Here is a 17,990-nt window from a genome sequence, read left to right on the forward strand (position 1 = left end):
TACATATGTGTGCACACAAGTGTGTGCGTGTGTCCGTGTGGGGAAGGGATGCAAAAGGAAGACAAGTCCAAGGCAGACAAAGAGGTGCCGGAGAGGGGCAAAGAGCATGCTACGTTCTGCACTGTAGGCAATTAATGGAATAATGTACACATGAATTAACTCATTAATGATTCCTGGAGTGCATCTTAGAGATCATGAAACGCCACCTGACAAGCCTCTACAAGAAAAATCTGTTTAGTAAATAAAAAACCCCACAGAAACAAACCCAAGTTGGTTTCAACGTTTATTTATAATTTGGTGCATAATTCATAAATCAAGAAACAAAAGTCAGGGTATATTTTTAATCAAAGCTTTTGCTGATCACAATATAGGGTATAAGACATTGAATTGATAGATCATTTGTTATTATGAAACTTAAAGGCTTTATATTCTTAAATGGAGGAAAGCGGAGAGCAATACATTCATATTAGAAAGTTCCTACTGTGAATGAAAAACGGATTAAAACTGAGATGTTATTTAGCAAGACAGACAACTCTGTATTTCTTTTTGGTTGTGAAATTATTATAACCATACGTAACCAATAAGTATGAAAAATTGGCACTGGGGAAAATCATCTTTCAGTTGCCCTATGTGTTTGTGTCTGGCAAACGCCGTCTGCAGAGTGTGTATTCCATTTGCACGTAATCAGATCTCTGACCGTAACGTGTACATTCTGGAACATTAATTGGCACAATTAAAAAGTTATTTAGAGGATGAGCTTGGAGCAAAAAATGTTGTCACATCTCAGAATCCTGAAACGCAACCTGGACTTCATAATATGCAGTGTAACCATTTTTAGAGAGATGTTCTGGGTGTTCACTGTGGGGGAAAAGTAACGATCAAGCTACCCATGCAACACAGAAATCTGAAGAGTCCAGCATGGTCACTGCACAGCAAATTTATTCTATAAAGTGACTAGTGTGAGAAAGAATTAGAAAGGATTATAAAAATACACTACCATATGCTGTAGTAGTTGAAAGTGATTAATCCAGTTCTTAAATCCTATTTAAACTCCCTTTCATTTCTTCCCATAGAAAATAGAAGCCACATTGCTTCGTTTTGAATGCTATGTAGTTAATTACATCTTCTAAGAAACTCTTTTAAAAACCAAATGTAATGTTTAATTACAAAGTGCCTCCTTGAAAACAGTTTAGCTTGTGCATTGATTTGTGGTTCATTAAAAATGCTTTCTTAATTGTATTTACATCCAGAAAATACATAGAGATTAAGAGTCTATAGAGAAATTTTGAAATTACGGCATGAATTGTAAGGAGAAAGTTACACTTCAAATAGTGGACAACTGACAGCCACAGCTGACTAATTGCTGCCTTTCTGTAATTTCAAAACTTAATTGTTGTAAAAATAATAATTGGAAGACAGAGTGTTCATTGTAATGGCTATCAATACTACATTTTTTTTAAGAGTAGATTTTCAAGGACTAATTAGAAAGCAAATCAATTGCATCAAACAAGTGTAAAGTTCACATTAGCTGTCGGACCGATCACCTCAACACACGGGGTTCACGGCTAAGGGCCAGCCGCGCTTTGGTTCGTAGGGTGTTGTCCTGGAAACCATGCGGATGCAGTCGATAACAGGGCAGACGCTGAGACACAGGGTGCAGCCTGTACAGCTGTCAGTAACCGTGGGCAGGTGGGTTTCGGGATCAAACTGGATAGCCTGCGAACAGGAATAAACATTATTGATGTCACTCACGGAAAAGGTCACAATTGCTCCCATTTTAGTGTCTGCATTTCCTGTGCTACAGCACTTGGAGACATCTTGGTGTGATTCTACGCTGCAGCTATAGCAACTGTTCAACTGGCGGGGAACAAAACAACCCCTCCTCCCGACACTTTAAAATTAGAAATATGGGCCAAACGATAGCTTGGCGAAAGCTCCCAGGTCACAAGGGCTGGGTACAAAAGGAGGAGTTTGGCCCAGGAGGTTTAAACTCCCAGACGGATATTTCTCCTTCACGTGAAGGAAATATTTTGTAAGACAGCAATTTGCCAGGGTTATTGGTTCAGAGGAGACACCAGAACACGCCTGTATGGCTTCAGCACAACGCCGATCACAATGCGTTCTTTTGACTTTTATTTTCAGCACAGCATAAACAATCTAATTTAATAAATACTAGAGAAAAATACAGCACGCTGTGCCTCGTGTGATTATTTTCCTTTGCAAATCTTCAAAAGGGATATCTGAGTTTTGGGCAGGCAGAGCTTGCTTTATTTCTCACGTTTCCATGCAGTGAATCCTCATTACCAATTAGTGTGATAAGTGTATTTGAATGTGAAATAACAATTGCAGTCTCAATGAAATAAGCTCCTGGTATATAATGGAAATGGCAATTGAAAGCGAAAACAAAAGCATCACACAACTGCAAAAGCTTCAATATCTAAGAAGCAAGCCTAGAAAAGTAAAAAATTAAAAAAAAACACTGAATACCAACTTTTAAGGGTTTTAGGAGGGAAAAATCAGGCCTCAAAGCTGAACTCTCGCTTATCTGGAAACAAATGGTGCCTTAGCAAACCTCCCTCACCACCCTCAGCGACTGGGGAAGCCAGGAGGAGATGGGAGGTACTGGGTGGTGCTGCAGGCTGGCTCCAAGGGCAGATTTGAGGCATTTGGGGTTTCACTGCTAGGAAAGCACAGACGTTGCTGTAGCAACCAGCAAGGGCACAAAGTAGGTACTAAACTGCCCTGAATCTACAAGTTTTAGTTTCGCTTGAGCACAAAGAGAGCTTTGGTTTGTCAGCATTTAAGAAGGACTCCTCCTCCTCTCCCTAACAACAATACACATCTTGAAAGGGAGTTCAAAGAGGGAGAGGAAGTCAGCACTACAGTGCTAACTTAAATTAAGGAAAGCTTTTCTGTTGGAGTCATACAAGGTGATAGCTCTGTAGGGCAGCATGGATATTCTGGAAACAAAGAGAAGCATAAAGCAGATGCTGTTTTGAAGGGGGGTGTGTGATTTCTTTGCAATTCTTCGCAATTAATTTCTTTTCAATTTCCTTAATTAATTAAGGAAAAAATATATTTTTGTGCTTAGAAAACCTCCTGCGGTTTTAAACTCCGGTTATTTTGGTGCTGGGTTTGTTTTTTTTTTTTTCTTTTCCAGCTATAGAAAAGCAAGTTTTACCAAATATAAACACAGTCTTCTGCTCTCCAAGGGCTATATCCTCCCCTTTTACTGGGAAATCTGATGGAAGGAGAAGAGGTGAAGACTGCCAGTGTCAAGAAGAATATTTAGACAGTTAAAAGGCTACTGTAGTAATCCAATCTGGTATAAATGCAGCATTAATTTTCTCACATCAGTGGAAAAAATATATCTACCTTTGCTCTGACACACTTGTTTTAATTGCAGGAGTTGATTTTAAATGGGAAGACTTCTTTCTTTGACTGTATGTAGTTAAATTCATCAGAACTCCTACTGATTAGACTGAATTAAAGATAAACAAAAGGAAATGGTGTTCAGAGAAAACTTGTTCCTCAGTTAAAGTATTTGTTTCTGACAAACTATTCTCAGACTGGGATGAATGGAAATATTAATGCGGAAATTATTGCTTACTGCATATGGGATTCCATAGAGGTTATGCTAGGCTGTCTTTTGGTTTTCTGAGAGAACATGAGTCTCCCTTTACTGCCTTTTTTACTGCAGACCAGTCCATCAGTTCCAGTGGACACAGCAAGGAATGGCATGTAGAAATGCTGATACATTTAATAAAAGTTGTGTTATTGTACTGAGTAGAAATCAGAGAAATACTTTGCTTCAAACAGGAGCCTCAGCTCAAAACTGTGCTATTTTCTGGTCGCAATGATTTCTGCAAACTTCAACTTGCTGCTCTAAACCCTGGCAGCTATCCTGGAGAAAGGATTTGTACCTCAACCAAGATCAAAACAACCCCCCCCACCTGAAACCTGAATTAGTTCAAGTTCAGTTACGCTTATGGAACAAGGACTAGCTTTCTTAAAAACCATTTGGCAATAAGAAACAGCTCTTGTTTTCCCGCATCCCCTTGGTGGGAAGGGATGCATTCTTGCCTTTCTCCCTGATGTACTTGAAAACGATCAAAGAACTACATTTACTGCCATTCGACTTGGGTCTCCTTCACCTTCTTCCTCTTAAAAAGAATCCTCCTTCCCTCTTGCAGTAAGGGAGAGCCTGGGAGAGTGACCTAGAGTGAGCTAGCGAGATGCAGTACACTCTGCGTAGCCCTCCAGAAGAAGCCATGCTGGGTGGTGTTTCTCGCCGTCGCGCAAACAGCTCAGGCAGGGCTTGTGTGGCATAGCCTGGAGCGTGCTGGGGTTTGAATCCAATATTTAGACATCTGTTTTTACCACCTGCTCATTAACAGAAGGTGGATTCTTTCTTCCCAGCAGCAGAAGATAACTCATTGTGCCTTTCTGCTAATTACAGCTGTGCTCTTACCTGGTAGCCAGAATCATTACAGGTCATGTAACATTTGCCACAGTTGATACACATTTCTCGTCAATCAGAGCCACAACTTGCTCTGTGTTGCAGAGCTCACCATATGTTCCAATATACTGCAGTGCTTTTCCAATTACATCATAGGGAAAAAAAAATAAATTATTGACTCATTTAGAAGATACCTAAGCAGTTTTCTATAATCGCACAGGAGCACTCTCCACTGCTTTAATATGAAGATTTGGCCATGCATTGTGATGATGTTTAGGATTTTTCTTATAAGTTTTCAAGTTGCTGACCTTCATACATCCTGTAAAATATGAAGAATACTCCATACAGACACATTCTGAATGTAGGCAGTACTAGAAGTATATATTTGCATACAAACACATTCTACAAATAGGTTACACATTTCGTACTTGATTCTGAATGTGCTATTGTTTTGCCATTATTGTGTGAAACTTCAAGGAGCAACATGGAGCACAAACCAGGAGTGACGTGCTACAAGCAATCAGATCATCCTTGGTCATTTCTCATTAGCACAGATTTAAGAACTCACAGCAAGAAAAGAAAGAGGCATGATCAAATAAACTGACAGAGAACAATAACCTGCTTTTCTCTCTTTAGTAAGATGTCGCGAATGACATGATCATCAGTTTATTGCAAATATTGTACAGAAGTAAGCTGTCGTCTAATCCTACAAGTCTTGATTCAGTCTCTGTTAATGTCACAGGGAGGAATTTGTGGCATCAACGTTACACATCTGTGCTGCAAAAGTAAAGGTGTGTGGCAGGACAGTGTAATGGGTACACACCGCAAGGAGAAGTCGTGCCCTCTATAAGAAGTTGTTGGCGACCTGCCTGATACAACCATTTCCACTTTACCTCAAGGGAAACTTCACAATTCAGTGGCAGTTCAGGTTCACTGAGTCAATGGTAGAGATTGGGATGAGTCCCAAGTCCTGTGGACTACGGCTATCCCTGAGTTAAATTAGTTTAACTTGTGGAAGTATAGCACAGATGATGAACATGACTGTATTTTAAAAGATTGAATCTATGGCACTGTATTAGGTTGCCTGGATATTTCGTGAGTTTACTAAGCACGCTTCTACAACAGGTTGCCGTGTTGCAAGACAAGGTCAATTTTATGTGCAAGATTCTACACTGTTAAGATAAAGTTGGGCTCATTAAATGAAGGTTAGGTGATGTAACAATACATTTTACTTTTGCTTTAAAAATGGCTGTAACTGTTAAGCATTAGAGAAATCTCATTGAATGATAGGAGAGCAGAACTGGCTTCAAAAGTCATTCTACTGTAATAAACCAAGAAGTCATTATGATTTTGATTTTGGAATTTGATCCAAGTCAATTGAAAAATGCTCAAGATCAAGCCAAATACGAGACACAGACAAGTGTGCCCAGAATTATAAGCTTCAAAGTGTTTTACCTTTGGTCTTGCATCGCCAAGAGACATGATAAGGATTTCTTTTTGTGTTCTGTTTCTCAATATTTTTTGGAGAAGCAATAGTTACCTTATTCCTGTCAGCCAAAAAAATTATTCTGAACTGATTAGCAACCATTTTAAGTGTGTAGTAGTATGCTATGTTTAACCTTTATAATTTACAATTGCATACAATGCTCTATATATTGTTTTCAATTCTCTTTGCAGAAGAACCAGATTACAGTAACTTAAATTTTCATCGCATATCTTATTTTGGGCAGCCCTTACTTTCAAACAAACTACACATCCCTCATTATTCCTATGCCACATCAGAACAATAGGGTAATACGGCTTTATCCATGTTAGCTCTAAAGGAAAGCTCTGCTACATGAATTAAATGCAAAAATGGGTCCAAACTGGTCTTCCTGAGTCTGCTGACAACTTGCAACAACAGCTCTATTTCCAGAACGAATGACTCCATTCATCTCAGTGAGGTTTTAACTTTGAGGACTACCTGGCCTTCAGCACTTAAATTACAATAGTATCTCTATGCAATGAGACAAATGTCTTTGTATGCTGGATGCAGTGGTAGGATCTATGAAGTTGCTCTCAGTAAACTGTGGAGGTAGGAAGTGCAACCATATCCTAAGCCCAGGAAGGAGGACAGGGAAATCGTACTGTTTTCTTGTTCCAAAACACACAAATGTTTTCTCTCTGCCAAACCCCTAAGTTGCTGACATGTGAAATACCTTGGTTGCATTCATTCAATGCTAAAAGCCTTCCAGTTCTTCTCAGCCACATGTAGAGAACATTAATGCTCTTCCAGCATAAAACAGCTATGGCATATTGCTAAAGGCAGCACGATGCGTGTGGACAGCTGACTGTAAGTGAGCAAAGTTATCACACCTTAATGAGTTAGCACTCATCAATAGATCTGTGCAAGCTGATTATGTGCCTGGTCCAAATTCACTGCAAATTTGAAGTAAAAATCTGTTTACTTAAACCACTGTAAAGGTCAATTAACTAGTATGAAAAGTGTTTCAGCTAATACTTTTTACTTTGTATTGGGCAAAGGACTAGACTTGAACACACAACCCTTTACTGTGCCTCCACTGATGAGCTACAGTAATTAATTCAACGAAATGCAATCTCTTAGGAACTGCTCACACCCCTGTATTTTTCTTTTCATGTCTTACTCAGAGACATTCATGGATTTACTGGGAATTGCTCAGCAGTTTTCAGGTTGCTACAGTTCTAAGGTTTCTGCAGTCTTCTGTATCAGTTGAAAAATTGTAGTTGTAGAATTCAGCTCCAGCTTGTTACAAGTCTCATGTAGGCTTGTCTGTATCATACCTGCTACAAGTTTCAAAATAAATGTGTCCTGTGTGTGATCTACTGCCCCCCAGCAATACTAAGTATCCTATAAGGCTCTCTTTAGTGTGCGTATAGCCCCTAAATGTTCCACTGCATGTTGCAAATGCACGCGTTGTCTGCAAGTACTGGTCTGCATACTGAAGGATTTGAAGAAATGATGTAAAACATGTGCAATGTACAATGAAGTAGCTTTCCACTGCCTGCTCATGTTGTAAAAGTATCAACATGGGGAGATTCCTGAAAGTCAAGGGTTTTTTAATCTAACAAAAGCAGACATTTAAACAGCACAGGTAATTTACAATTTTCTGAGAGAGGGTCTGAATTCACATTTGTATTCTTTAAACATCATTTGGATGTTAACAAAACCCACAAAGCTCAAGCAGGTTGCAGAGATGGGCTACTCAAATAATCACGGGATGGAGGGCCTTGCTTACGAGAGCAGACAAAAAGAGCCTAACAAGATGTTTAGCCTAGGAAGATGAAGGCAGAGCAGGAATATGATGTCTCTTTATATATACATTAGGGAGGGAAAAGAGCAATTTAAGTTAAATGACAATGTTGGCACAAGAACACATGATTATAAGCCAGCCATGAATAAATTTAAAGCTGGAAATTAGAAAAAGCATTTTAAATGGGAAAGGAGTGAGGTGGTTAATGGCCTTCCAGAGAAGCAGCTGGGGGACAGGAGGGAGACAGTCCAAGGTTTAGGATAGCGTTAGATAGCTCAGAAAATGGTTCCTTAGAAGGACATGATCAAATTATATTTTTCCAGCTATAAACTTACAAAAGGAATAACAAAAACAATGCATATGGTGTGGTGATTTCTGAATTTGTACCAAGTCTCACTTCTCACAGCTCACAAAATACACTTTTGGGGACTTAGAATCCCAAACAGGAGGATGATGCCATTTTAGAGGCCCTGAAAGTGATTTCAAAAGACTGTGGCAATGATTTACTGCTCATTTACACTCCTGGGTGCTGTGTCTTTTAATCACTTCTTTCTTTCAAGCAAAAACTGTATCTTTATTCATTTGAAAAGTTTCAAGACTTTATTGACTAAAAAAAGCAACGGTACTTAAATATGTTTTGCAGGTGCACTCTTTACAGCCATCTCAAGCTATCTCAGAGCTTCTTGTTTCCATCAAATCATAAACATTTGGAACAAAAATAAACAGTGCAGCAAGGAATAATCACCTTTCACTGTTTAAAGTGCAGTTTCACTCCAAAAAGCAACTGTCTAAAATGGCACTATGGGATTCTACACTTGGTATATCTCAATGGCCTCCAGATCAAATCTGCACTGTTTACAGTATAATGGTTTTTTTGCCAACTGCCAGACCTGCAAACAGAAGCCAGGTTTTGAAAGTCAAGCTGTGTTCTTTCTGGCTTACACATTACCAGCAGCAATAAAAAAAAAATAAAAAAAAAAAAATTAAAAAAAAAAAAAAAAGCTGGAAGTTAAGTTTTGTCCTAAGTTACACCTTTCAATCTCAGGGATCTAGAGTGCTCCTTTTGATAACTGCTGTACTGTCCCACTCTTCCCAGCAAAATTGTACTGAGCAAACTGGGAGAGGAATTTAGTCCTGCAACTGGAACTGGCAGGGAATTCAGTTGCTATGGAGAGAATCAGAGCAGAAGCCATTAGTTTTATGTTACTAATGAGTACAGAAAAAAAATTCATTTTGTCACTAAGCTAGGCAGATGTGGTTTTGAGTATACACAAGGAGCAGATCTGTTTAGTAGAATATTATTTTTACAATGGTATTTTTATTACTATAGTTGCATTTTTAATGTTAATATATCAAACATTTTATGGTGATTAGCTTTTCATTAGCCTCCATATTAGTAAACCTATATTTGTAAATACAATTCATGGTTCAGGTATGGCTCCTTGTAGACCCGCTGTGTAGATCTTCATGCAGACCACACTGTAAAAGACCACACTGTGCTCTAGAGATGATGAACATCGCAGGCCTCTAATTAGAAAGTCATACGCACTGCAGGTACTGCATCTCATACAGCAAGTTCAAAGGGAACATGCATGCTTGTTCTCTTACTGCACTTTTTGAGTCGCCATAAAACAAATTGCATGTCATACCATGTTCAGGAGAAAGGTTCACTGACTAGGAACTTTGTGCACTTGAAGCTGACAGCTTTAGATCACCAGAAGTAGAGGTCTGCCTGTTGTGAATAGTCTGTCCTAAGGACAGGCCTCTATCTCATTCTTCAGGTCTCCGAGGAATCATTGACCATGATACAAATGCTGAAGTTGATTCACCACCAAGTAATATAAAAAACTCCTACTAACAAAGGATCTGACATTTATACAGCAAAGCTGTATGCTTGATCCCAAGTACTCTCTGTTCATTATTATTTACAGGGTGTTTGGGCAGTTCTCAGGACTCCACAGGTTGTGAAAGAACAAGGGGCTCACTAGGACACAGAGAGAGCACAGAAAGGGGATGAAACATTGCAAAGAAAGTAAATGACTCTCTGTACCAGTGTTTATCTCCATTAGGGAGACACCCGATGAAAAGAAGAAATGTGAGAAAAAAGAAAAAAAAAATGGATTAAAGAAGAAAAAATCACCAGAATTGGAGGGTACACGACCAAGGTCAATTTACAGTAAAATGGCTAACAAAAATATGTAATCTCATCTAAACTAACTTTACATTGAAAGATTACAGATGCTTTGCCCATAGTTAAAAAGGTTATTAAATGTGCTCTGGGATTTAGGGACCTCTAAGCCTTGTTTCAGTAAAGCAAGTAAAATAGTTGCAGTACTAGCTAAAGAGAGACTTACAAAATAACTGTAATACCCTTTACTACATAATTCAATATGGCTTTTGTAATGAAAATTATGCCTTATGAAGCTATCACAATTCTCTATGAAGACTGTGAGGTAATAAATAAATAAAAAATTGGTAAATTTTATGTTTCAATAGGCTTCTGACACAGGCCTCTGACACAACAGTGTTCTGAAATTAAGTGGCCGTGAAGTTGGATTATAAATTAGCTAAACAAAGAAAAAATAAAGAGCTGGAATACAATGATCAATGTTCAGAAAAGGCAAAATATTAACAAAGTGTATCAATTTTCTGCTTTACATATGATGCTGTTTAATATGCTTGTATGTGTTTCAGGAAAAGATTTGAACCAGAAGACTATAGAATTGATACAGATTTTAGTTTAAACTAAACTAAAGAAAATCCAAGGAACTTCATAGGTATTTTGTTAAACTAGATGAAAAGCTACTATCACGGTGAAAAAATGCAGTTTGACAAACAGGGTATCAAAATAAGTAACTTTTGCTATTCTTGTCAACAGATACAGTCCAGATAAAAGAAAGCTGCAAGAGAAAACGCAGTAGGAGACACCATGGACAGCTCACAAAACCTTCTGCCTGGTGTGCTGTCCTGACAAAAGACAAGCAACCTAGCAAGATGTTAGATAGAAAAAAGCACCGTAATTACTGTAATGCTGCTGTTATATTAATCAGCCATGATCTGGAATACACAGTCACTCCAGTTTTACACACAGTAGCACAGTGCCCTTCCTCTTACAGGCTGCTGGTGCAATGGCAGCCTTGCAGAGGGATCTAGACAGATTGGAGCATTGGGCCATGATTAATGGGACAAAATTTAACTAGTCCAAATGCCAGATTCTGCACCTAGGGTGGAGTAACGCTGGGCACAAGTATAAATTGGGAGAGGAGGCTGGGGAGCAGCCCTGAAGAAAGGGATCTGGGGGTGCTGTTTGACAGCAGACTCGGTATGAGTGAGCAGTGTGCCATGGCAGCCAAGAGGGCAAACCCCATCCTGGGGGGCATCGAACACAGTGTAACCCGACGGTCAAAAGAGGTGATCATCCCGCTGTATTCAGCATTGCTGCAGCCTCACCTTGAGTACTGTGTGCAGTTTGGGGCCCCACAATTTCAGAAGGGTATTAAGGTACTCGAATGCATCCAGAGGAGGACAACAAAGCTGATGAAAGGGCTGGAAGACATGTCCTGTGAGGAGCAGCTGAGGTCTCTGGGCTTGTCTAGTTTGCAGAAAAGGAGACCGAGGGGTGACCTCATTGCTCTCTACAGCTTCCTGTGGAGGGGAAGTGGAGATGGAGATGCTGGTCTCTTCTCCCTGGGATCCAGTGATAGGATGCATGGGAATGGTTCAAAGCTGTGCCAGGGGAGGTTCGGACTGGACATTAGGAAGCATTTCTTTACCAAGAGGGTGGTCAAACACTGGAACAGGTTTCCTAGAGAGATGGCCAATGTCCCATGCCAGTCAGTGTCTGAGACACATTTGGACAATGCCCTTAATAACATGCTTTAACCTTTGGCCAGCCCTGAAGCAGTCAGGCAGTTGGACTAGATGATCGTTGTAGGTCCCTTTCAAATGAAATTCAGTTCAGTTCAGTTCAATTCAATTCAATTCAATTCTGTTCTGTTCTGTTCCGTGCTATTCCCTTCCCTTCCCAATTGAGGCTGTCCTTATACAGTCAGAGCAAGGAGGAAAAGAGGAGGTTTGAACTCTAGGATTTCTCCTCATATCTGAAGACTAACCTAAATTTCCTTAAACTGTGACATGTAATGAGAATATTCTCTGAGGTAGTGTGACAGAGAGGGGATCATCATGGGCTACTGCAGGAGAGATTATTGCTGTGATTCATGTTGTAGCAAAGACTTGGGAGAAGCAGACTGAGAGTCCCATAAATTATGGGAGACACATGCATAGTTCCACCTGCAACATGCAACAGCTCAACGTTTATGATGAAGATTACAATGCGGTCTTTTCCAGGCAGGCAAGTACAAGCTAAAACTACTCATGTTGAACCACTCAGATACATGCCAGGAAGGATCCAAATGGTACACCGATATGGCATAGTAGCGTTGTGCCTAGATCAATAGAAGGGAGGTTTAGATCGGATATTAGAAAAAAATTCTTCACCAAAAGGGTTGTCAAGCATTGGAACAGACTTCCCAGGGAAGTGGTTGAGTCACCATCCCTGGAGGTATTCAAAAGACGCATAGATGTGGTGCTTACGGACATGGTTTAGTGGTTGGACTTGGCAGTGCTAGGTTAACAGCTGGACTTGATTATCCTAAAGGTCTTTCCCAACCAAAATGATTCTATTTATCTCACCTCTCAAGAGGATGTGGCTAGATGTGTCCCAAGGTGCTGGCTTCCAGCTGGGTGCTTACAGCATCAGGATAAAAAGACTTGCATATATGTATGTGCAAAAGACCATGTAAACATATCTGTACACACAAGGGTGAAAAATAGCTCAAACACAAGGAATTTAAGCTTGAGGATCTCTATGGATATTTTTCCAACAAGTGGAACAACATGTCATGCCCTAGCTAAGCTGACAAACAGAGCTACACCAGAGTGTTTAAACTATCAAACAGAGCAATCTCTACAGCAAAACTTGTGGACTAAAAAAGGAAGAAATAAAATCACTAGGTAAATGGTGACTGAATATTATGGTACAGGCCCTGAAGGACAAAGAAATAAATTATTAGGAAAAACCCACAAGAATGTATAAGGAAAGAAATTAAAGTAATAAGGAAACAACCTGAGGTAGGCAAATACATGTGTTGGAGCTGTACAAAAATGCAACTGAAAAGAAAAGATCCAGGCTACATATCCACATACAGCAGAAATTCTGATATTCTAGACAAACGAGAAAAGAAGAAACAACTCTGCTGAATATCAAAGTATGTCGTTTCAATTAATATTGAAAATTAGAGAAAATAAAGAGAAAAGCCATGGGAAAAAACATCCAAAAATTAAATTAGATGTTGGATAATCACAGATGGTTTTTAAATCTATAAAAAAAGGCATTTTGGCAGCCTGTGGAATTTAAACAAATGTTGGAATTTACATATCACCAACCCAACAGTGGATTAGACAGATGAGGGAGTTCTGGGCTGGCATCAGGAAATTTGCAGCAACCCTCCAAAAATACAACCAGCCAAAGCAGGGGTCATAGCTCTTTCGAGGACAACTATCTCTCAGGTCCTATCAGCTTTCAAGCATACCTCTTTACTGCTACAGAGAACTAGAGTTAGGCTGGGACTAGCTGTAGGAGCTGACCATTCCCACCCCCGATATCCTCATCTGAACTAACAATGTATTCTCTCCTCTGCCTAGAGGGTCAGCCAAGACAGAACTACTTGGAGCTGGTCTGGGATTTGTAATTCTAAATGAGAATACTTCTTGGACAGTTACAAATAAATCTCTCAAGTCCAAGCTCCTCTGCCTCTCTCAGGAATGGAGAATTCCTGATCAGGGAAGGGCATCAGATAAGTCAATGTTTTTCATTAAGCTTCATTCATTCAGCTTCCTTAATGAATATTCTGAATCTTCCTGGCAGATTTGCTCCACAATATAATAATAGATGGATCTATTAATAATAAACTTTATTAAAACCTCCCTTCATAGTGGTAAGTTCCCTACTTGAAGTAAAACCCAGGTATTTTCCTATTTCTTAGCAGGCATGTGTCATTGCTGTTTTTCTTATTGCGGTTAAGATATTCCCTTCTAAAGAGATGGACAGATTGAAAGACTGTCAAGAATCAGCTTTGGTGGTTCCTACCTTCTAATTGTTTCAGTCTTTTACAGTCTTGTTTAAATGAAGGTGTAAGATGCTAACCTGATTTCTCTGGCTGAGAAGCTCCTCACAGACACCACACACAAGTATCCAATGTCTTTATAAACAAAAGTTTTTGTTTTGGGGAATTCATTTTCCTCTTCCCTGCAGTAGGGCCTCTTTTCTTCTTTTTAATCTATCTCCTGCTACTTGGTTCTCTTTTGCTTTTGTAGTTGGGGTTAGGCTTGATAAATTATTGACCTCAACTTTTTATTTATGGTTTGTTTTTGGGTTTTTTTTTTTCTTTGTCTGTTTTTCCCTCTTGCTAAACTTTTCCCATCATTCAGTTTATTTGCTTTGGGATGGTATCAGATTTTTTTTGTTTTTCTGCTGTTTTCAGAAGCAAGCTATCTCATTGAAAATGCAGTTATTGGCTGTTGCTTCTTCTTTCTCTTTTTCCCTACATCAATACTCTCCCTGCAAAGAGAACAGAACCATAAAACCTCTGAGGTCAAGTAGGCTTTGAAAATGCTTATCATGGTGGGAAAAAAAGGAGTAGATTGCTGTTCTTCAGAACTTTTTGTATACATAAAGAAGGGAACCTCAGCACAAGAGGAGGGGAGCGATTTTCAATAGTGTGTCATAAACCAAAATAAGCAGTCCAAAAAACTGAGAGAGGTCTACAGACGTGGCAAACTATTTAACTTAACCAGGAAGATGACTTGAAACTTCTTGGCTGCTTTTGCAGTTTTACTAGTTAGCTTGGAATACTGCATGTATTAGTAAACTGCAAATTCCCTTGGTAATTGTATGTATTTTGAGCCACTGCTCACATTGTATTTTATGTTTGACCTTATTTTTGCAAGAATTCTTACAGGTCTGATCATACAGGAAAAGTTACCTATCTGTAGATATCTGATAATCTCACATAAATGAGGAAGACAGTCAACAAGCTCAACAGATAAAATTTTCACACTACTTTATAAAAGGACCTACATGAGAATCCTGATTTAAAAAAAAATTAATTTTTGCCTGCTTCTTTTTCCTATTCAGACATGAAGTTTAAGTAAGGTCTAAAGTGAACACCTAGAATAATTAGCTTCTGATGTTTCATTTTATTGACATTTATCGGCTACCTAAGGGAAGGGAAAAGCTCCAATGTATGGATTATGAAGTAGATGGGGTCACAGGCTTTATTTTCACTTTGGCATTTACTCATTGTAGACAGTGGATCAGCTACTTAGACAAACATTCTCCAGCTTTAAAAGTTCAGTCTGAAAACCTATGACACAGCTTTCATATGAACTGAACACCAACCTTTTCCATTGATCCTGCATGAGAGATGGAAGTATTTAGCACATCGTGAGTAATGAAAAGGTATCATGCAAAACTGAGCTCATACTGTGGCATTCAAACTGAAAGAAATTGTTAACAGTTCTACTTCGTTCTTCAAGGCATTACCCATGCCTTGTTCTACAATTACTGTTCCATTGCCTGTATATCTTCATTTTGAAAAACGTCATTAGGGAAATACCTATACATGTACACCACAAATCATTTCCCATCGATTTTGGTTAAAAGCTAGAAAGTGTGCATAAATAGTTGTCTTTGATGCCCTCCAACAAGCTTAAAAGCAGTAATAACCAACTCAAACTGCTAGAAATGACTGTGCATGTCAACTGCCTGATGGCTGATCATTTCTTATGCATAAGCATGTATTTTTATTACCTTGATTGCTGGAATGGGCTTCTTCGGAATGAAATGCTTTTTCTCGGGAAGCACAGCAGCCATGCTCTGTTCCTTCAGTTTAATCTTGTTCTTAGCTATTATCTTTTTGCGTTGTTCCAGGTAAGGCCCAAAACTGGGTAGTTTCTGAAATAGAACACAGGAAACATGATTATGCTTAATGAGCAGGTGCAGCAAAAAAATGAGTCCAATCCCAGGGCAAGATCCTAAGTCCTTGCTGAGTGCAACTTGCTGCATATTCAGGAAGTTGAAATTGAAATCAGTGAGACTGTACCAGAACAAGAAGTGAATAAAAATCAAATATGAACTTCAGGATCTGACTTGAAAATATATATTGAATATTAAAATATTAATATACCACAGCAGAAAAATAGCTGAATTGCAGGTCAGCATCCAACAGTCTTATATTTCCCCATTGCATACTTGCTTATATATAAAAATGTATCATGTTAAATAATTCAAATGTGTAACTTTATTTCTATAGTATGTGGAAAGGTATCATAAAACTATCAGTTTACTTAGAAGGGTTCCACCAGTGTTTATTTGTATGGATATCTGAATCTATCTATCTATCTATATATTAAAGCCTACAAACACGTATTTTGCATTCTGATAACAGAAGGCTCTCTTGACCCATCAAAGTAAGGCTAACAAACACCAGATGAACTGAAACACATTCTAATCTCCTAATTTACCTCTATGTCCCACTTGCAATCTTTTCTGCAACATTTAATACTTGAACCAAATTAACTCTATAAACTCTACAAACCCAACAAACTCTAGAGGAAGATTTCACTGAATTGCAAAACTCATGTCTCACCCAAGAACATGAAAGTGCTGGTTCGTATTTCATAAAACACCCAGCTTCCAGAAAGAAAAGGTCCCTTTGCTTACCTGGCAGAGATATGGACAACTGCAGTGTGCCACAATCAGATTTAGGTGAATGAAAACTGGTAGAAAACATGGATTTTTGCTTGATGCAAAAGACCATGCCCTTCCTCCCCTGAAACTAGTTCCTTATTCTGCAAAAGTATTTTATCCACCTAACTAAATCCTATTCAGAAGCTACTGCAGTACTGCCGAAACTAGCAGGTAGTAACAGGGGATACATAGCCTCAGCAGTTGCTAGCATTAATTCACGCTAATAATACAACCTCAAAGAGCATATTGAACAAGATACAGTACTGCTGTGCTTATCAATTTTTTAAGAGAGAATTCAATGTGAATTTTAAAACTAGAATTATTTAAAAATTTAAAATTATTATTTTTTAAAATGAAGTAAATCCATAAGAGGTTACCCTGCTCTTCTGCTAATCCTTAGGAGAAAAATTCTTCAATGAGCTCTGTCAGTCATGATACCCAACCTTGGGACCACAGGCTTCTTGTTATGACAAATAAAAGCTTTCTTGGCTGCTAGGTTTTTGGGACTCTGAGCATACAGCCAGAGGGTGAGGTCCTTGAAATGCTTCCCTGCTTCCGAGACCCGGGTTGTGGTGTCAACACATTTTTAACTTCAAGTCAGCAGAAGACTTGCAGTCTCATGGTGCTCTCCAGAGAGATGCCCTCCTGTGGGCTGGGACTGAGCCCCACTCTGGGACAAAGCCTCAATCTAGGCAAATGCAAGACCAGAACTATGGGGGATGTTGCAGACCCATCCGCCCCAAATCTAGATGCAGCTGGAGTTTGCCCATTGGCAAAGGGCTCTTGTTTTGTCCGTTCAATGGGAACTTGGTTCCTGAATGTCATGTCCAAGGGCTTCCATACAGACATCAAACAAACTTCCAAGCTGCCATACATGATCTTGGATCTTGGAAAGGAAATGTTCCAGGATGTCTTAAAATAAGGCTTTAAATACTACTGAAAACAGCAGTAAGGTAGTGGCCTAACATATCAAAAACAAATAAGACAGCAAAACCAGAATTATTTTAAACAGGAAAATGAGTAGAAGGAAGAATTTGTCTAATTTAAATCTAATCAATAGGCTCTAAAGAACACATAGAGACTTAATTCTTTATATAACTTTTAGAAAGCTTAAGGCTTTTGGCAACAATCTAAAAAAATATAAATTTTGATAAAAAGTGTTCTTGTACGTCTGCTAGGCTGCATCAATTAGAAATATATTTTGGTTACGAATAAGTAGTAGCTGTGTCACTGACAAACTATTTTCTCTCCATAATTTATGTGCTGATGCCAACAACTTTGGGCTTGAGAGGGCAGGAGACTTGATGATAAAGCATTTTTGGACTCTTCCCTGTCTGGCCAGGAATTGAACTGCTGACTTTCAGAGTAGGTGGCAAAGCTAATTTTGCTGAGGTTTTAACTGAAGTAGTAGAGAGAGGAGACAGTTGTTCATGGCTCGACTGACTGAAGA

General features: G+C 39.0%; 1 protein-coding gene across 1 annotated transcript in view; it reads right to left on the reverse strand.

Annotated features, from left to right (window-relative positions):
• Window positions 1-276: 276 nt before the first annotated feature.
• The window catches only part of DPYD (dihydropyrimidine dehydrogenase), a 361,699-nt gene continuing 343,985 nt past the window's right edge, over window positions 277-17,990 (reverse strand). Inside the window, 4 exon segments of the mRNA XM_075759993.1 lie at window positions 277-1,716; window positions 4,472-4,530; window positions 4,533-4,611; window positions 15,602-15,745. Coding sequence (XP_075616108.1) covers window positions 1,546-1,716; window positions 4,472-4,530; window positions 4,533-4,611; window positions 15,602-15,745 — 453 coding nt within the window. The 3' untranslated portion in view covers window positions 277-1,545.

Source organism: Balearica regulorum, chromosome 8 (assembly GCF_011004875.1).
Source record: "Balearica regulorum gibbericeps isolate bBalReg1 chromosome 8, bBalReg1.pri, whole genome shotgun sequence".
Lineage (NCBI taxonomy): Eukaryota > Metazoa > Chordata > Aves > Gruiformes > Gruidae > Balearica > Balearica regulorum.